This window comes from Oryzias latipes, chromosome 3, assembly GCF_053564925.1.
Source record: "Oryzias latipes strain Hd-rR chromosome 3, Olatipes_Hd-rR_3.1".
NCBI lineage: Eukaryota > Metazoa > Chordata > Actinopteri > Beloniformes > Adrianichthyidae > Oryzias > Oryzias latipes.
In genome coordinates, this window is record NC_136239.1 from 14,813,211 (window position 1) to 14,834,042 (window position 20,832).

The following is a 20,832-nucleotide window of genomic DNA, read 5'->3' on the forward strand; positions in this document are numbered from 1 at the left end:
ATTATATTGCACTGCAGCCTACAGACAGTGAACTTTAGACAGGCGGAGGAACAGGTGACTCAGAGTGCATGAGTCCTTCCGGTAAAGAACACCTTCAGAAATGGTAAGAGCAACAGAATTCTTCTTTTGCCCTTATTTTGTAGTTGTTATTGACATGTTTTCTTTAAGAAGTGACTCTCTGCTGTTGCTACTCTGCAGGCTAAGTTTCTAACACAAGCTCAAATCAGCGGTAAGATTTTACATGGATTTTTTGTTTGATTTATTCTACACTGATCTTTGCCAACATTTCCTCTTCAGTTCGTTTTTAGCCTGACCTAACCTTGTAGGAAGAACAGCCATCACAATTCTTTCATTTTGTCTCTGCAGAGTTCAAGGAGTGCTTCTCCTTGTATGACAAGAAGCGGAACGGCAGAATAGATTCCAAAGATCTGATTACGGTCATGCGCTGCCTGGGTACGAGCCCCACATTTGGTGAGATAGACAGGCATCTACAAGTTCACAAAATTGGTAAGTAAAATGCGCAGCATCTACTCACTCATGTCAGACAGATGGGATGTGTCTGGAAGTTTAAAGTCTGATGTTAGTCAGATTTATAGATTTGTAAAAGCCAAAAAGAAGAAAGAGGCTTTTTGTATCACTAATTTAGCACAAGAAACAGTCCCCCAACTCCCCTCATTTCAGTAACTAAATTGAAAATCCAGGTTGTAAAATTGTAAATGAATCTTGAAAACAGCAGAGAAAATTATTTTCTATTTTTCATTGGCTTTAATGAATTCCTACAAGAAGGAAAACATCACATTTTCACACAACAGTAACAATAGATGGGTCCTCCTAAGACAAGTTTTTGATCTGAAAACACTTGGTAAAGCAATTCTTTTTCCTTAAATGAAGAAACAGTCAATCATTTTCGTCATTAATCTCTGTTTTTAGAGAAAAATGGTGAGCTGGACTTCTCCACCTTCCTGACGATGATGCACAGACAGATGCAGCAGGAGGACCCTGGGACGGAGATCCTGGAGGCTTTTAGGATGACAGACAAGCAGAACAAAGGAACCATCCATGCGTCTGAGCTGAAGGCTAAACTCACTAAGTTAGGAGAGAAACTCACAAATGAAGAAGGTAACTGCCCTGAGTGACGATAGCAGCTGCATCAGTACATGAAAGAAGCACAGGATTCATTTTGACACAAATGAGGCAGTCTGGCTGCTCCAGGCAAATTTTAAGTAATGTTTTGTTTCTGTTGGTCAGAAAGGTCAAGAAAGTTATTTTCTCTGTTACAAGCTGGGGCTACTGTTTTATGAGGATTTTTTTTTATTTTCACCACTTCACAAGTTTTTTTCTGTTGCTGCAAAAGGGGAAGATTGCAGAATCTGTGAAAGACAGAACCTATCTGGACCAGAGATGCTTGCAAGACCCCTTTTGTAAGCGCAGTCAAATCTTGAGTCTTTGGCTCCAAGTATTAACCAAATGTCAAGTCTTTTGTCACATATCTAGGGCAAGACTTCGGTCTTTGGCTATGATTTCAAATTAAGACTTAAGGTGGGGAAAAGTAAGAGGAGAGCTGGGCTTCTTTGCTTAGATCAGGGGTCTAACCTGAGAGTCCAGAGCCACATGCAGGTCTTTATCCCTCCTCTTTGGTTTCAAATGAAAATTTCAAACACTTTGAATAAATAATGAGTTTCATTGTTTTGGTTAACTAATTTTAGTTAATTAAGTTTTTTCATTTACAGCTAGATTTTTAACATGTCAGATAACTGAGCAAAACTATGATAAAAGGTTCAATCCACAGTCTGATGGTTTATTATTATTATTAAACAGAGTCAATTTGCTGTTCAGAGGCAAAGTTCTTAAAGTATAAAATTGCATTTAAAGTAATAAATTTACTTAAATGGATTCTTCATCAGTGTTGCCATTTTTATATTCAATAATAAAATTAGTTAAAAAAATGCGCACAGAAGTCACAATGATGAAAATGTCATGTTTGACTTTCTTACATTTTTAAATAAAATAAATCTGCTGCAGCAGGAGGATCTTATTTGACAGAATGTGTTTTATTTTGAAAATAACTTGTCTGTGCTGCTGTCAAAAGTAACAGTCAAAATTATTATACATAGAAACATATAACACTGCTGTGATTTAATTATTGTAAATTTTTAAGAGTTATATTTGATGAGTAAATTACAGAAGAGGATTAGGGCCATGGAGAAAGAAAAAAAAAGGGCATAGAAATTTTTTACTTTAATCTCAGAATTCTGACTTTAAATGGCCACAATAGCACAACGTTTATTTTTCTAAATTATAAAGGGGGACTTTACGGCTCTCACTGGATTTTGTTCTTTGAGAAACTGAACCAAACAATATTTTTTTAGCGTTAAAGGTTGCTGACCCCTGGCTTACATGACTGCCCCGTGACCCGGTGCAGGATGAGTGGAAGAAAATGGATTCTCTTATATGATTAAAAAAAGAAATCTGAAAAAAACGTTAATTTAAAAAATGTTGTTCAAGGCTTAAGAAAATTGTCATAATTCAAAATAATGAGTATGAATAAGGCTGATTCTTGCATTGAGTCTTGTCCTTTAGACTTTAGAGTAGCTAAAGAGCAAGTCTTTACATGTTTCAAGATAGAATATCTTTTTTTTTTTCAATCCCTCACTGTTCTAATGTTGAAAGCTTTGTCCTTGCAAAAGTGCAAAATTTCAACAACAAAAAAAGAAGTCACATAAAAAAAAACAAATTCTTAAATGTTTTTTAACAAAATCACATGCTGATCTCTAATTCACTTGACTTCATGATAAATGAAAGCATCTGTTGGGTTTTTTTTGTGTGTTTTTACATTTGATGGACAAAATATGGGCGGCAGTAATAAAAGCATCCACGTTAGATCTCTATTAAATCCAAACGCTCTTCCTCAAATGCGGAGAGGTTTCATGCTCAACGCTCCAGGAGCTGAACATGCCTCTATTGACTAAGAGGATCTATTCTTTAACAAATACGGATGCAGCTTTAACAAAAAAAAGCAGGGGAAAAAAAATCGAAGGAAATCTAATTTAGTTATTCAGTAGTCAAAGTTAATTATTAAAAATTCACATTTGAGTTCTAAAATCAGACAGGAATCATTCATGCATGCTATTGAAATTGGAAGCTTAATGAGTCGGTTTGAGATTTACATCTGAAGAATTAGACTTGGATGTTGAGGTTTCAACATAATGCAGAAAGGTATTAATAACAATTTTATTAAAAAAAACATGATTTATCTAAAGAAATCATTGGGCATGTAAGGTTTCAGAACCTATGAGGATGGATCAGCACGTCATTCACAGACAGAAACATGACTTTTTCTAATGTCTCTTTTTATCTGGGCTCTAAAGCAGCTGCTGGTTTTCTTCTCTCTGCAGTGGATGAACTCTTCAGGGAGGCAAACGTCAAGTCAAACGGAGTCATAAACTATGAAGAGTTCACCAGAATGGTGACCCTGCCACCAATTGATTACTGAGTTTCAAACAACAACAAAAAAGAAGAAAAATCATCAAACTTTCTTTAAATGTGTCCGAATTACAAAATAAAAGCATGGAATAAGGTTACGTTCTTTGTATTTTTTTACACATATGTATTTTAATAATCTGATGTGTGATTTATTCATAAAGTTCTTAATGCACATGAACTTTGTTCTTATTTGTGCTTATAGTTTTCCTAAACTGTACCACTGGTCTGTTTGAAGACCGCTCCCACTGCGATTGGAGGATCCCTTCCGAGCTTGGACTGTACCAAAGAGTGTCACAAATAATGCCTCCATGCCTGGCACTCAGCGTTTAACCCTTGTGCTATCTTAGATGACCCCACCCTTACATTGACGTGTTCTCCCTACCATGACAAAGGTGGATAAAGGTGGAAAGATTTCATGTAATCCATGGACACCAGTGAAGATCACAAATCATTGAAGAAAAAAGGTTCAGAGCACTGTCTAGTGGGTCCAGATGACCCAACTCCCAATGTTAAAGTGCTTGGGATAGCACAAGGGTTCCGGCTGGACAGTGGGAGTAAATAGCCAGCAGGTGCCTAGCGCAGTAGTGACTGCAGTTACTTCTCCCTCCAGAGATGGGATTATGTGTTGCAAGCAAGTTCTGCACACACGCACATAAACTGTTGGGTTTATATTACAAAAAAAAAAGAAAAGAAAAGCAGATTCCTTCCCTCTGTCTAATGTTTTGCTGTTGAACTTTACAAAGTTTTTGCAGTTTGCAAAAGAAGCCCTAGACATTGATCTATCAAAACGATTATAAAAATATGTCTATTAAATCTATATCATTACAAAACATTTTCCTCAGAAAATATTTACATGCTTTGAAAATAGCTTGATGATTGTACGAAAGATCGAAAATAAGATCGAAATAATTTCTCTCACTGTTGTCAAATTCAAGTGTTCATTGTTTAAAAATAAATTAAAAGCATAATTAGAATTTTATTATACATAAACAGTATGTGTTTGTCAAACAGCAGATAAGACGAACCCCACAGGTATAAAAAAATATCAACATCTGCTGCTCACAATGTAAATTTATAGGCTCCAGAGCCTTTCTGTCAGGACTCAAGATAACACAAACATGTCCGTCTGCTACATATTTGGAAAAAATATAGTCTGGGTCCGAAATAGTTTCAGATATCTCTGATAACTTCTCAATTTATTTATTTAAAAATGTTATCAGTAAAAGAAGAAATGCCAACCTTGGACAATTCGACAGTTTATGGACCCTTTTTATTTTCCCCCTACAGCATTACTTTATTATATAAAAAATAAAATAAAAATACAAAAAAAATATATAAAAAGAGTAAAACAAATGATTAATCACTTTTGAAAATTGTTAAATTGATTGACTTTTGATGATATTACTTCACTAGCTCCCTAAAATTGATAAATTGATTCAAAAATCTTTCCTAATGTAGCATAACTTTGCACATGTTTTTAACTTTTGATACTTGATGAAATTTTGCTATGAAAATTCCTGAAACAGTGTTGTGTCTATTTTACTGGTATAGTATTATGTTTTAAAGCATATGAATGACTTTTAAAAGTAACATAATTTGCATTTATTTCAGATGCTGCATTTGCCATGTTGATTTCTAAAATAGTTATTTTTGACGTAGTACTTAGCTTTGGCATGTGCTTTATTGATACCTTATGATTGTTAATTCTGTCTGATAAAACCTAGGAACCGGATATGGATAAATCATGTAATAAAATGGTTATAGTATAACGGGGTGGGATTATATAAGTTCGCTTGCTTCCACTCCCTTTCAAGCAATATTTATTAATTATGTCTAATTATCCTAAGTTTGATTAGTTACTGTATGAATGTATAACTGATGATTATATTGTTTTTTGTGTATTACTTCTATTTTGATTGCTTGAAATAAACCATTTCAAATAAAAAAAAAAAAATAAAAAAAATTTGAGATGCATCTTTGTGCGGAACGTTTTGTAGATTTAGACATTGTCTGCTTCCATCACATCTGGATAAATTAAACATTTCTGCTTCATTCAGCCTCACATTTCTGTTTTGACAAGAATCTTTTTATTACAAACCCAGGAGACAATTTGAAACCATGTTTCCCTACCTTTTACCAAACGTATGTTACACACGTTTTTTACCCTCATGTGTGTTGTTTCCTTCAATAATAACCCCCTCTCAGCAACGTTTCAAGAATGATGTCATGCATCGACGCCTTGGCTTGTTTTCTCTGCGTGAGGTCTGCTGCGGCTGTGTAAAAACACATGCATTCATCATCATAAGCAGCCAGAACACATCAGAGGAATAATGAAATATTAGATACAGAATTGTTGGTAAAATGAATCGTTACATCCCTGGAGTTATGTATATACAATAATAGCAGTCTGGTTTCAAAACAGTGAATGTACCAACAGAAATAACAATGCGTTGGTTGCTTGCAAAACTCCCGTGGGAACTGCAGAAATATAATCTAATTAAAGCCGCAAGCAGTGTGGTTAGGCCCACAGGTGCTACCTGGCTTCACCCCTCGACCCGCCCTCACTGGCTGAGCAGCTGCTGCATGAGCCTACCCTCCTCCTCTTCCCCTGCCACCCTAGTCAGAGATGCATGTGACTAATTATCTTTTCTATTGGACTTATCTCCATAGCAGCCAGTTTATGGTTTGGTCAGCCGAGGTTGACGAACAGGTCTATGTAACTTTTAGAAGAATTGGCAAAAGTAAGCTTTTGTATTACCATGGCAAAGGAGGTGTTTTGTTAACCACGGCCACATTCCTAGTATGTTTCTATTGTATGTCATATTGTTTTGTTCAGCTTAACCCTTGTGCTATCCTAGGCACTTAACCATTGGGAGTGGGGTCATCTAGACCCACTAGACAGTGCGCTGAACCTTTTTTCTTCGATGATTTGTGATCTTCACTGGTGTCCATGGATTACATGAAATCTTTCCCCCTTTATCAACCTTTGTCATGGTAGGAATAACACATCAATGGTCATCTGGACCCCATAGGATAGCACAAGGGTTAAGCCAGGGAATCGTGTGTTACATTTTCACAATATTCCGGGAAAAAAATAGGCTAGCAACAGGAAAACGTCGCTTGGAAAGCCTGCCGCCCTAACGCTGTTCAGAATCTACAAATTTTCCAAGCAGCTTCCAAATGGTGCTCGAGGAGTTAACCCTTGTGTTATAATATGGGGTCCAGATGACCCCACCCTAACATTGACATGTTATCCCTACCATGATAAGGTGGAAAGATTTCATGTAATCCATGGACACCAGTAAAGAAGAAACCCTCTTCATCTCAACTCTTCATTAAATCCTCTAAACCTACCTCTGAGTCCGAGTCTCTTTCCCGGTTCCAGCATTTGGGTCATTCCGAACTCACGTCTAACCATGACACTTCCTTTGACATGAAAATTGTGAGTTTGAATACCTTTGGTGGGAGCCTCAGCTCTTTTTTTGTCAATATGTCCCTCTTTTTTATTACAAAAAATGGTAGAATGAACCTCAAGTTAATAATATAACTACATAAAAGTATTTTTGTGTTACCTGATTGTTACTGAGGGGTAATAGAATCATCCCTAAAATAAATTTGGTTTGCTTATTTTTACATTTTTATGTTTTTAACTTTAGTAATGTATATTGTGTTTTGGGTCAATTTCAACCGATAAACTGTATATTTATACTGAAAAGGCGGCAAAAAGCATATATTTTTAAACAATAAAACTTGAATATAAACACAAACAAAATCTAGCAAAAAATATAGAATTGCAACGTCACGCAATCAACAAAACAATAAATCAATTAAACCAATTTCTACGTCGCACGTGCAAGAACTTGTGTGTATTCAGACGCATGCGTGGCAAAATGTGACACATTTAGAGTGTTCCTTGCAGAGATATTTCTTGCAGGTGAAGCATGGTGTATTTGTCTTTCTGTCCTTACTGCTTGGGCAGACCTGACACCTCTTCCTTTTAGAGTCAGGTGGACTGAGTGGGGTTGTGGCTGTTGTAGGTGGTGTTGAGGCTGGGCTGGCTGAGGAGGAGGCTGATGTGCATGGTCTTTGTGGTATGGACAGAGTATTAGAGGAGCTCTGCTGTCTGACCAAGGCCGCAGCCTTTGGATCTCAGAGGCACACGATCTCTTCGCTCAATGTGCGCCTTGACAAGGGATTGTCCCAGTTCCTCAAAAGTTCTCCGTTTATATTTTTTGGTTGTGTTCCATCCTTCTGTAACCCTTGTGCTATCCTAGGCACTTTAACGTTGGGAGTTGGGTCATCTAGACCCACTAGACAGTGCTCTGAACCTTTTTTCTTCAATGATTTGTGATCTTCACTGGTGTCCATGGATTACATGAAATCCTCTTCACCTTTATCCACCTTTGTCATGGTAGGGAGAACACGTCAATGTAAGGGTGGGGTCATAGGATAGCACAAGGGTTAATGTGGGTCCACAACACAAATACAACACAAATCTGAGCTCCAACAGATCTTACCATCTTTGGACTTAAATCTTTCAGCTGGAGGGGCTTCACCACCTGTGACTTCCTCATCTGACTCATCAGATGTGTTTGTGTCTTCTGGATGATAATCCACATTATCTTCCACTTCAGAGGCCTGCTCATCCACATCGCTATGCTGCTCTGTGTCATCTCCTTAATTTTCATTAAAAATATGATCCAGAACTTGTGGTATTGTAAATCTTCTTCTCATTTTTGCGTCATACAATTTGGAGATGTGCACTCTGCAAGTCATCAACAATATATACTGACAGTGGGCTGTCAACAAGACAATATGAGACTCTCGTCTAGTTAAAATTATTGGGAGAGAAGCCCTCTATAACTATTTTGGTTTACAGTGCAATTATAGTTTCAGTTTTGGTTGTAATATTTGCTTTAAAATCAAGTTTTTATAACTGGGTCGAAACCGACCCGAACACTACTAATGTTTTTTAACCAGAGCTATTTAGAAATAGTGAAAATAAAAATTGGTTAATGTTTTTTGTTGAAATATAAATTCCTGACAAAGTCAAAAAGCCTTGAAGCAATAAATCAACCCTATGTGGTTCTTTGATAGATTTAAAATCTTTTTTTTTTCTTTTTTTTTTTAACTTGTCCTGTCCAACAGCTGGGCAGTCAGATGAGAGCTGATGGCCTCTTGTGTTGGACATATTTTACTTTAACAAGAGGGGTTGTTAATCTTCAGACAAACCAAAGGTCTGTCTGAATAAACCCCTTTTGTAATTGAGGCAGAACTTTATTAATTTCAACCATGTTTAAAAGTCTTTGGTGTTGGACTGGACGGAAAAGAAAAGAAGGGAAGAAGAGAGAGGAATGTTAGAGGGAGGGGGGGGGGAGTTAGGAGGGTGATAATAGGAGGGGAGGGGGGATAAGACAATGAAGCAGCATAAAGCAACAAGTTTACTGGTTGTTTATCATTACGGTAAGGTTCAAATGTAGTACAAAAAGGGCGGGGCCTGTCCACACACACTCAAATGTTATCAACACACCTGTTAGCCACAAAAAAGCCCACATGTCAACATGCACACAAAACAGATGTGAACAGTGTTCACATGCATATCTATGCCTTAAAACCAACTAGTGTGAAATATTTCATTCATTCTATCACGCAAACTATTAGTGCAAAGGTGAGCTAACACCTGTGCTCAGGTGAGTGTTTATCTTCTTCTAAAATGGATGGAGGAATGGAGGAAAGGAGAGTGCCCAGCCATCCCCACACCAAGACCCTCGCCGCATCAGCAGCGGCAGCCGGTACCCCCTCCAACGCCACACGGGAGCAGGCAGGGAACAATCCGCCCCCCGGGCAACGAAATCCGCCACCCAGGCCAGGGCCAGCCGGACCGCCGCGAGGCCCCCAGAGCCAGAGAGCAGGGAAGCACGGAGGGAAAGAGAGCGCCGCCCCAGTCCAACCAGGAGAGCAGCCCCCCCACCGCGCCAGGAGAGCCCAGCGTAGGGCCCCACCGGAGAAGGGCGGCCACAGCCCCAGACGAGCACCCCATCACCACCCAGGAGTTCCGGGCGGCCCCCCGCCCCAACCCCAGGTACGAGCCCGGACCCCCCAAGGGAGACCCGCTCCGCACTCCAGGTAGCCACCCACCCGGCCCACGGTTGGACCAGGGAGGAGCAAGGCAGGGGCCCGCCGCCCCCGCCCAGGAGGGGGACACCCCGGGGAAAAAGGGGGGCCCACAAGGGGTGTTGCAAACATGGCCCGACCAGGCTCGGCCACAGTTGGAAATTTGGCGGGGCACAGCGCCTAGGGGCAAGGACCCGAACCCACCCCCCAGGGACACGAACACCCCCGGCTCAGGTGTAATGTGAACCCCCCCCGCACAGAGAGAGCACTACCGGGCCCAGGAAACCGGCACCCAAGGGACACGGCCGCCGTTGCCGAGGGCCCCGTACCCCCCACCAGGGAAGGGGCAAGGGACAGATGGTCATAGGTCCCACCTTCCTTGCAGAATGTGTGTGCGTGTGTTGGAGAGGATGTGTGTGTGCGTGTGTGTGTGTTTATGTTGGGATGTATATATTGAGGGGGGAGGGGTGTGTGTACTAAGGATTTAAAATCTAAAACGAGTCGGTGGCGACCCTAACACAAGAGAAAGGTTAAATGGGAGACAAAAACAGTAAAAGGCTTTAGTCAGCACAGTCAGACAGCTATGTGGATCTGAGCAGACAGGGAGAGGCAGTCGAAAAACAAACAGTGATGCAGAGCAAAGAATAATGTCTATTCCAAGGTACTCCTATGAACAAATGTATGGTGACAGAACAAGGACATCACCTGCTGCCATAGTCTGTTTTTATATTAATGATGTTATTCTTACTGTTCTGTTATAGTTTGGATGGGTTTTTATAAGTTAAAACACTCAAAAATCAATACTTAACCTTAAGTTCTAAAACTGTTTTTCAAGATTCATGACTCACAGTTTAAACACAATGTTCTTTCCAACTGTATTATTCACTGGTTTTTATTATGTGCAGGTGGAGCTCTTATCTTTTCATGAAGTGCACAAAGTCACACACTTCCATCTTCTGAACCACGAAAAAAGTCATGTTTTTATTTTCTGAAGGTTTTTCTATAACACAAGAAAGAACCTCAAGATGTTTAAGTATAAGCTAATAAATGAAGTGTAAAGCACCAACCTTTTACCTTGTTCCTTAGAAAAACTTTTGCATTAATAATAGACAAAGTTCATCCAGGAAAAGATGCATTTGTGCCTTTACTGCAAGGGTACAAAAGTAACGATCAAGGTTTCCAGGGAAGTAGCTCTTAGTTGAAAAACCCTACAGTTATACCAGGATTTTGTATTTACTTCATAGCGAAATAGAAATGCACAGGTTGCATAGGGTGCAAGGCCATTGCAAGGGAATCGTCCCATTTGCGGTAAAATGTGACACAAGCTGATGACATCGTCCCTGATTGAATTTCACACTCGTAGTACAATTGCGTCATATCACGCCATCTAACCAGAACTTATTTCGAGGGATTAGAAGACAGGAAGCCAGAGGAAACTCAATTCAGAAAATTGCTGTTTCCATGTCCCATGGTCTCTAAGACAAGGCCACTCGTACTGGATTCTAAACACAAATGGGGTTAGATATTATTGCATTCTGACCAAAATGAACCACCAAAATTAAAAAATTTTCACTGCATACTTACTTTCTAATGCAACTATAACTTCAGCTATATTTGATTAAGACATAGAGCAGGAGCAAAATCAATTTAAAGTGTAATTTTTAAAAATATTGTAGTTATTTGGTTTGTTGAGGCTATCAAAATACCAGGTACATTAAAAAAGCCCTGATGTTCCACCTGCCTCTTCTTGTCTGCACCAATAATTAACGACAAACGTATTTATATAGATGAAAGCATCTTCAAAAAAAGCGTTGCACATGCAAACATTATGTAGCTAAAAAAAAATAAAATAAAAAAAAAAAAAAACGGATCCAGATCCATAATCACAGATGAATGATGGTATAAAAGTTGAAAATAACACGTTTAAAGGTTTACCAGAAAATGAACACCCTCCAGGGCTCCAGACTAACCTTTTTCACTAGGAGCACAGTGGCCCCCAATTTTAGGGGCACAACCAGAAAATTTAGGGGCGCATACCGTAAATCAACATGCTAACCAAATCTACTAATGTCTGTGTCCTCATCGATCAGAATTGATAAATACGGAGCATCCTTGATTTTCGTGCGAGTCTTCACCTTTAAAATATCTGCAATTACTCCAACGAATTGTGCGCATGCTGTATCGTTGTTGTATGTTTCGTGAAGTTTTAAGTCATTGTTCCTTTGAAGGTCGAGCTGGCTTTTGTGTTTGGTAAAGGGTAGTTCCTCTTCAGCAACCAAGTAAGCCGTGTTAAATTACACCTCTGCCTCATCTGCGCTCTGATTTACAGTCATTTGTCTTTTAAAAGCAACCGACAGTGGCGTTGTTTTCTGATTTATATACATGTCACGACATACTCGATGTTTCAGGCTGAGATTGTGTTTAAACTGCCAAGTGCCTGTACTATCGGCAAACTTTGTGTCCCCCGCCGTTCTGGGGTAGCTGCTTCAGTATTCGCAATTCATATAGTTCGACTGCTTATAATACCTCTGCCAGCTGAATTCTTTCAGCCAGTCTTCTCTGGCTGAAAGAATCTCAAAGATCCCTATGTTTCACTACGAATAAAACAGCAAACTACTGAAACGCCAAAGCGAATCCCTTCACCGGGTTCGAAATGTATAAACACCACTCAGAAGTTTGTCACTAAAGATTTTTTCTCACTCTATTCATAATTAAAAAAAAATCAACAAAAAATGACCACAAACTCCAAAAAGATCTCAGTGTGATACTTTATTTTCCTTTGTTTGACACAGTCAGAAAACACACTCACATTGATGCATCCTTTAATGATGTGTTTAATCATTTAATTAAATGAAATGGTGCCATACTTGAGCACATACGGCACTGGGCCTGCCAACACCTGATATTTAAAAAGTGTGTAGCCTGTGCGGCTTGTAGCACCAAGGAGTTCCTGCAGTTTATTTTTCACATTTACTTATGTCAATACAGTTTTTACATGCACAAGTAAAACCAAAGTGTGACTAATATAATAATGTTATGATGGTCTTTTCTCGCTGCAGTAAAAGTTGCACAGCTTGTCTATTTGCTAAAGCTCTTCCCAAAATAGTGAGACTACAAATGTGAAAAAATTAGGAATCTTTGTTTAAATTTTTTTCCTATCTAAACTAAGCAAAAAAACAAAAATGCATCACAAGCTGAATAATAGAAACACACATAAAGTCTGAGGTCTGTGTGTAAAAACCAGAGCAAACTTGCACTTGATTAATTAACTGCATGCACTAAGTGGCGCTTCAGTAAAAAAAAGGCAAAATAACACTTTCAGTCCATTTAACAATTTTTCACTGATTAAGATGAAAGATAAGTGTTTGTGGCAGGAAACGGGAAGGATAGATGCACATTGAAAGGAGGTTATAAGATTTATTGGGAATTAATTATTAGAGGTGAAAAAAGACTGCAGGCCCATTTTTGTTTGTTAGACATCGCCTATCTAATTCAACGGTATAAAAGCTTTTGGATAATTTAGGGCCTAATTACCATGATGGTGGTCATAGTAACTAAATCTGAAATGTGGCTCTGTTCTGTCTCTGGCCTGCTCCCACTCCCCCCTGGCTTCCGGGGGAGTGGTTTGTCCTGCCACCCTCGTGTCGAGTCGTTCATTCAAAGCTTTGGCAATCGGGGTCCATGCCCTCTACGTCCTCTCTGAGTCTTGTACAATGCATGTTTTGCATCATAAATTCTGTTTTTGTACCTTCAAAATTTAACTTTTCGTCATCCATGGAGAAAATAGATGATGGTGTTATCCGTGATGTTTACGTGCGTTATGACATGGGCACGTCACCTTAAATATGAAAATAAAAAACTATACACTCTTATTTTGAAAGTACAAAGGAAGTTTTGTTTTGAAACCCGGACCTATTTCCAATTTCTCTGGCCTTTTGCAGTCAAATCAACACGTCACTGAACTACAAACAGCGTAAAGCTTGCATTGCATTGTGGAGGGACAGATGTGAGACGAAGACCTGAGGGGGGCAATGTAAACATGTTGATTGATTAATGAACGCTCTAATTTTTAGTGTCAAAGCAATGGAGACGCACCGTAGACAGACCAGTGGAGATCAGCCTGACATTGTCATTTGCAAACTGCTGTTTGCTCCTATTATTGTTTGTGCTAACGATTTAGTTTATCACTTAAGAAATCCCAAACAAATTGCACATGCTAAGTCTAAAAGGCTGTGTCACACAGCCACTAAGTACATGTTGTGCATTTTCCACGGATGAAAATTGGTCATATATGAATATACTTGAAAAAAGTGAGAAAAGTTGTGGTCTTTATGTAAAATTTTCTTCAAATGTATAACGAATAAACCCTGTTAAAACCATGGAATAAGTACAAATAAACCACGAAAAGAACAAGTAAATCAACATAGAACATGCAAGATTATTGCACTGTTTATATGCAATACATTAGTGATTTGTGCATCAATTACGTAATTTTAATGTAATTTGTGCACCGGATGGGTGATATATATGTTATACATCTGTGGTACATGCATGAAAAGTCCATTAGACGTACATAGAAGGAAACTGTAGACTTTGTGAAAGACAGAAGCTATGGTGGCGAGTGCAGTTCTCTTTGCAGGATTGTGTTGGAGCAGCATCATAGCCTTTTACCTCCTAACACACTGAACAAATGCAAAAAGATGGCTGCCTCTGTGTTGTAAAGTGCTATAGAAGCTCTGGAGATGGTAGAAAGGAATCCTTTTCAACAAAAGCGGCTTAAAACAACAGAAAACACCACAATTTGTCTTTCAGACTTGACTGCTGATGATTTAGATGTAGTTCTGGTAAACAGTGAGTCTTTAATCTGGCAGCTCAGACAAAGAAGAAAAGCCACATACTGGTAAAGACACGAGGTACTCTGCTCACAAAATCTCCCAAACTCAGAAGAATAAAAACAGACTGCAGAAAGGTGTCATCGGTCCCCATTCCTGAGTGCAATGCACGGCTGTCTGTTTTGCTGGAGGTAGTGGAAAGCATCTGTAGACTGCCTTATGGTAAATTTGCTCTGAGAAGCACATATCTGTCTGGTGTATTTTCCTGTAATGGCTGACTCTGTGGATCACATCTATTAATGGGCTCTTTCTACCCATTAGCAATAAAAGATTTAAGTGCAAAAAAGTAGAACTTCTCTGCAGCTTCATTAGAAAAAAAATGTTTCTTTCTTCCCAGAAGCAAACTAAAAGATTTTACTGAAATCATTAAGGAATTCTTTACCTGCAAAAATCTGCTGGTTACTTAAAGATGTTGTGATCTTTAAAGGGTATTTTTTTTTAACCATAGGGTGGAGGTCTAGGCATCTGACCATCGATGCAGGGAGACCTTTGAGGAAGCAGTACGAATGTTTTTACCAAAAAAGAATAAAATTATTGAATAGGAAAGGGGCTTGTAGCAAATGGACAGTTGTTTTCTGTCAGACAAAGCATCTCTGCACTACTTCCTTTTTGATCCTCATAACACTTGTACCACATCTTGTCTAAATTACTGTTCAGCTGCTGCTGCTGTCATTGCTGAAAGGTTAGCAGGTGGTGCTTGTACAGCTATGTTCGTGCAGTGTGAGCTCGTAAATCACGTAACAAGGTACAAATACTTACATTCTGGTTTTTGCATATTGATGGATAATAAACCTCAGAAAATCTGGGGCAGTCCGGTTCAGGAGAGGGCTCAGGGTAACAGATTGTTCTTTCATTCTTATCCTGTGGTGCAAACTCTGTGGATGAAGGATAGGATGAGCTCCTCTTCACCTCAGTGGCGAGCTGTGCTGCTGCTGCTGGCTGCAGGTCTTGCAGCACTGGGACTGGACGTTGGAGAGGTGACAGCGGCGGAGCAGGTGGAGAGTGTGACAGAAGCGAGCAGTCAGGCGATCACGAAGACAAACTGCTTCTGTACAGACAACAGACAGACAAAAGTTCCATTTTAGCGAGCATTAAACTATGTACACAACGAGCATGTGGCGCGTTCTTGAATATACGTTTAGCCCACAGTGTTTACACTGGACAAACAGGGGCTTATTTTTCTTTATCTACTTTTTACTAAAAAGAGGCTCGCTGCTGAATTTAAGAGCGGTGCAAATCTCGCAATTTGGCCACAAAACGGAAACAGTTTGGTTATTTGCGTCCTTGCAATGGCGCATATGGATTCCCATCATGTCAGGAGAGTCGGTTAATCTGTATTTTAAAAACAACCACAAACAAAATTGCATCTCCGTCCTCACCAGATAAATCTACGTGTCACTTCCAAATCCATGTCCCTGATTGGTCAAAGTTTAACCTGCTTTAACCTGCAGCTCATGTTCAATAGCCACACGTTTTACTTGTGGAGCCTGAAATCAGTCTTAAATCAGTCTTGCGAGAGAAATTTTAACACGGAAGCCTGAAGTTTTGCTTTTACGCATGCCTACACAGACTTTTCATTGAAAGTGGCTGCTTCAATGGCGTTACCGAGGGCGATGTGAATGTAGCTTCAGAAGTGGATCTGTACACAGTAAAAGAGGGCAGATGGTACAGCCAGGGCTATGCCAATATAGTTTTTATGCAATTTAGCAGTATGCACTAAATACTCAAATGAAAGCATTTTAAGGGGTACTAACAGTGACCGACTGTGTTCTCTGTCGTACAAAAGGCATTTCAAGGTAATTTGCAGCTCCCACTTCCAGAGCAGCTGCTGCAACAACAGAGATGTTTCAGAGTTTAGCTATTAGCATCATAAACTGCTCTTCCCATCAAAGAAAATGGAATCATTCTGTCATCAGATATCAATTTTTCACATTGACTTGATCAGATTATTAAACCCCAGCTTTAATGGCAATGAATGCAATTTGTTTTATTGGTAAAAAAAAAAAAAGAAAAAAAAAGAAAAGGTGGAAGAGTGCACTTTCAGGAAACAGCAGGTTTAAATGAATGCTCACAATCTTTTAAGAAAGTACGGAGCCCCTAAAGGGCCATTGATGAAAAAAAGAATTGAAGTAAAAAAACATGTTTTGAAGTAAAAAAAAATAAATTGAAACTAACTGGTGCGCACAAGTTAGTGTCGGGTTCCCACCAGTTAGTTTCAGTTTTAAAAAAAAAGTTTTTTTTTTTTTTTTACTTAAATACAATTTTTTTTCCTCCATTTCTTTTCATCAATGGCCCTTTAGGGGCTCCGTAAGAATGTGTAGGTTGTGTAACATAAAGCATTCCACTGTTTTGTAGATCAATTATATGATAATATAATAAATCTAAACAAATAGCAGTGTAAAACTTCATTGAAAAGATAGATGAAGTAAATTGGCATAAATTTGCACCAAGACAGCATTAGACTGCTAAATATAGCCGGCAGAATACAAAATACAAAAAGACTTTCAGCGCTAATGCTGCACTTTAGAAGAGAGCAGACTGTGAAGCCTGAAGGTTCAATTATTTCCCAAAATACAGATATTTCTGAGAAAAAGCCCATTTATGCAAATTCATTTAGATAGTCCAAAGATGTTTTCAGACTATATTGTTTGCATTTAAAGTTATCAATAAATGCAGAGAAATAAACATCAATGAATGCTAAAATATTTGCAGCACTTAATCTTTATGAAATGCTAAATAACAGTAAAGCGACAGTTGAAAACATTTTTTTCTATTTTTGTTTGTATATTTCACATCAAACACTCAAATGGCTTTTAAAAAAAATAAAAAGACATTTTTGAATACACTTTATGCTCAAAGATACATGACTCCAAACCTGAAAGTTTTATGCAAATATTTGCTTGTGCTGTCATGGGATTCCTTTTTTGTATGATTAATTAATTGTGATCTTTAATTAATTAATACATGTTTAATTGCAAGTACTTTTCACCTAATAATGTCTGTGCAAAGCCTCATTTTGAGGTATCTTCAATAGAATTTGTGATATTGCGGCACAGTAAAAGATTGAAATACAACTAAAAAAGAGGCTGTATTAAGTTTTTTTTATTATTACAGACTTCCAACCTTCAGTTTTACACCACCAAGGTTTTTTGTTTCGTTTTATCAATCTTGAACAATTAGGAAAAATAAAATAAAGTAAAAATAAAAATATCGGGTCCAGAGTCCTCAGATATAAAACATCCAAAAACAGTAGGAACCCTTTTCTGAGCAATCCAAAAAATATTCAACGTGGACATCTTATAAATACCATAATTCATATCTTTATATATCTTATTCCACCGTTTAGGACAGCAACAAAAGTATAGTTTCCTTTGATCTGTTTGGTGAATTTGATCATTTTTAAGAATGTGATGAAGCAGAAGAGAAATAAAGAAGAGATTAGAAGGAGCTAAGACACGAAAAGGTAACACCAGAGAAATTTAACTATTTAAACTTTGGTCTTAGTTTCTTTAAAACAAACTTTTGCTTCATCATCTTCTGGACAAAAATATGCAGGAAGAGGTGAACTTTTTCTCCAAGGGTAACAAAACGGTAAATCAATTTTTTGTAGCTGTTTACCTGAACAAATGGGGCATTAAAGGTGCTGACTGCTGGCCCTCCCCAAATCTTCGACAACTTAAAATAAACTTGTTTAATTCCTGAAATTATAGTCCAAAACTCTCTGTGTGCTGCCACCTAGTGGCTGAAACGGTGCAGAAAGGTGCAAGTCCCGCGTCATTTCAGAAGTTCTTGTAATGCTAAACCGTGCTGAAGAACATTTAGCACATTCTTGAACATGGTATTAATGATGCTTTAAGGACAACAAGGGAAAGTATTTACCAGCTTCAAGCATGTGCAGGGGATCTGATAGTTTGCACAACTCGGATGGACATAAGCATAAATTAAACATCATCTGATAAGAGTCGCTGGACTCAAATTTATTACAGCGGATGTTTGTTATTCCCCTCACTTCACAGATTGTTTACGTGCCCATAACCAAAGCCTGCTGAATTATGATACACCAAGTAATATTCATCCAACTGAAACATTCAAGCTTCCTTTCCCCGGCATAAGGACCCTGATATCATTTTCTATCGGGAACTACACTACATAGCGGCTTGACTGTCAATCAAATTTCCCTTTGCCTCAATTTCCAGGCAGTGAGAGGAGAGAGAGGATGACTTCTGGGATCCACAAACAGAAAAATACACTTCAGCGCTCTCGGCACAGTAAACATCTGAGCCCCTATAATCACTGCTCCACCCTGTGGGTTCACAAAGCTTTGCATTGGCTTTGTGTGAGCGGAGCTGAGTGGCAGAATCAGTGCATGGAGGATCTCATTTAAATTACATTCTCATTACAGAGACTGAAGGAGGAGGGACCTTGGTGGGAATTGCAGAGAAGGTTTGAAGGTCTACTTGAGCCCAAGCAAATACTGAAATGCCTTTACATCCTTCAACTGTGCAGGGCAATAAAAGCTTTGAGCTTTAGTCAATGACAGTGAAAGAGTTGATGTCAGATGTTGCCACATAGTTTAAGATGGATTTAAAAAACATTATTTTGCTACCAGGTTGCTGCCATGTTGGTAAAATTACCTTAATAAACATTAGGCTTTTTAAACATGGTCAAATCTGGAACAGTAAAACAACTATTCATGGGCAAAGTTGTCAATATTAAATAGGGGTTTATAAAATAAAAACCAAACTCTAAATCTATGTTCATACCAGGCAAGAGCGGTTTGTTCCCAGGTTCTTGAATGTGCTTTTAGCATGGTGTTCACACTGGTCTGAAAATTTTGTCAATCTTGCTCCAAGTTTTTCGTTCACAGCTCTATTCCGATAAATGCAAGACCTTTATCGGAGAATTTCGGCGGTGCACAAACCACAATTATTAATTTCTCCTCCATGATCAATTCTCAAACAGTTAGAGAGGACGCTACCCATAAGTCATTACCAGATCCAAGTCCCTGAATGGTCAAAATTTAACTGATTTAACTGTTAACGCGCATATAATGGCTGGCCCTTTTTTTACGTAGAGCCCAAAAGGAGACTTGGGTATTGGGTAGCTGCGCGTAAACGCAAGAGTTCGCAAACCTGAAACATGTTTTTGCGCACGTTTACATAGACTTTTCTTTGGAAGTGGTCACTTGAATGCACGTTGCCAAGGGGATGTAAATGTAGCATAAGGAAGCAGAAAGGTTGGGTAATTCTACACAAGGGTAAATAGGGCCTAACGTCTGTCCCTACCTTTACTTCAAGTTTTTGTTTAAAATGTGCTTCAATCTGGAAGTCGTCTACAACATGCAAGGGTAAAGAAAGGGTGAAATAAGTGAAAGACAGGATTGTTGTACAAATTTCTTATTTTTTTCAACCCCTCCCTCAGCCAGCACACTGTGCAAGGGTTCCGTTAGTGCTGTTCAAGTGATAAGCGCTCACTCCTGGATGCACCCTGACCTTTAGAAATTAGGAAATAAGACAATCGGGCCTAGTTTGTGTCGGCATCGGATGTAATACGGGCACCTGTGGATCCCATGCACACCCTGTTCATGCAGCATTTGTGCACGGTCAGTAAGGAGCTTATGTCAAAGAGAGATAACTTACATAATTTTAACAAATACTTCACGATACACTTAATACACGCACAACATTGATTTGGTCCATTTTTATGACGTCCCTTAAGGTGACCACATAGGGAGCTAGTTTAGCTTGGGCTGGTTTGCGGCACCTTCCATCCGTGAAACCAGGGTTCGAATCCGGGCTGCTCCCTGTTCCCTTCTCTGCTTCTGTGCCGGTCCCAAGCCCGGATAAATTGAGAGGGTTGCGTCAGGAAGGGCATCCGGCGTAAAACATTGCCAAGTTAACCATGTGACTCATCCTCAAAAGAGAGGTTGTTTCGCTGTGGCGACCCCTGATGGGAAAAGCCGACAGAGAAAGAACCTTAAGGTGACCACTTAAGCCACAAGGGAACCGCAAGACATACCTGAGTTCCCTTTAAGATGCAGCCATTCCTTTCTACGGCCCTCAAGTCAACCCCTCCATATAGGTGTAAGTTACTAAAGCTATTAGTTGCTTATGTTTTGAAATTGTGAAAACATCAAATAAACTTTTTAGACAATTTTTTTTCCACATCTTTGAACAGTCAAGCACTGTCATAGATGTTTGATTTTTTTAAGCCACCTGTTATTTCAAAAATATTCAGGTCTGCGAATCATTTTCTTCCTGCTGTACTTAAATTGAAGCAATAGTACAGATGATAAAATTGCAATTGTGGCAGCAATATTAAGGAACATTCTACTTTGTGTCCA

At 38.9% G+C, this 20,832-nt stretch overlaps 2 protein-coding genes across 4 annotated transcripts in view; one reads left to right on the forward strand and one right to left on the reverse strand.

Moving 5' to 3' along the window:
* calml4a (calmodulin-like 4a) lies at positions 1 to 3,581 on the forward strand. 2 transcript variants are annotated; one of them, XM_004066874.5, is made up of 5 exons: positions 1 to 103; positions 199 to 229; positions 367 to 507; positions 931 to 1,119; positions 3,396 to 3,581. In XM_004066874.5, the coding sequence occupies exons 1-5, from the start codon at positions 101 to 103 to the stop codon at positions 3,491 to 3,493; spliced, it is 462 nt and encodes a 153-aa protein (XP_004066922.1). In that variant the 5' UTR covers positions 1 to 100; the 3' UTR covers positions 3,494 to 3,581. The 2 variants fall into 2 exon arrangements, with proteins under 2 accessions (XP_004066922.1, XP_078800366.1); XM_078944240.1 differs by lacking the exon at positions 3,396 to 3,581 and adding an exon at positions 1,355 to 1,540.
* An 8,770-nt stretch (positions 3,582 to 12,351) lies between these two features.
* The window catches only part of adamts7 (a disintegrin-like and metallopeptidase (reprolysin type) with thrombospondin type 1 motif, 7), a 201,964-nt gene continuing 193,483 nt past the window's right edge, over positions 12,352 to 20,832 (reverse strand). For both annotated transcript variants that reach the window (XM_078944241.1, XM_023952917.2), the window contains exon 24: positions 12,352 to 15,537. In XM_078944241.1, coding sequence (XP_078800367.1) covers positions 15,395 to 15,537 — 143 coding nt within the window. In that variant the 3' untranslated portion in view covers positions 12,352 to 15,394. The remainder of the gene's footprint in view (positions 15,538 to 20,832) is intronic.

Coding starts and splice junctions, on each gene's coding strand:
- calml4a (XM_004066874.5), top strand. Junction 508..930: donor TCTACAAGTTCACAAAATTG/GTAAGTAAAATG, acceptor CTCTGTTTTTAG/AGAAAAATGGTGAGCTGGAC. Junction 1,120..3,395: donor GAAACTCACAAATGAAGAAG/GTAACTGCCCTG, acceptor TTCTCTCTGCAG/TGGATGAACTCTTCAGGGAG.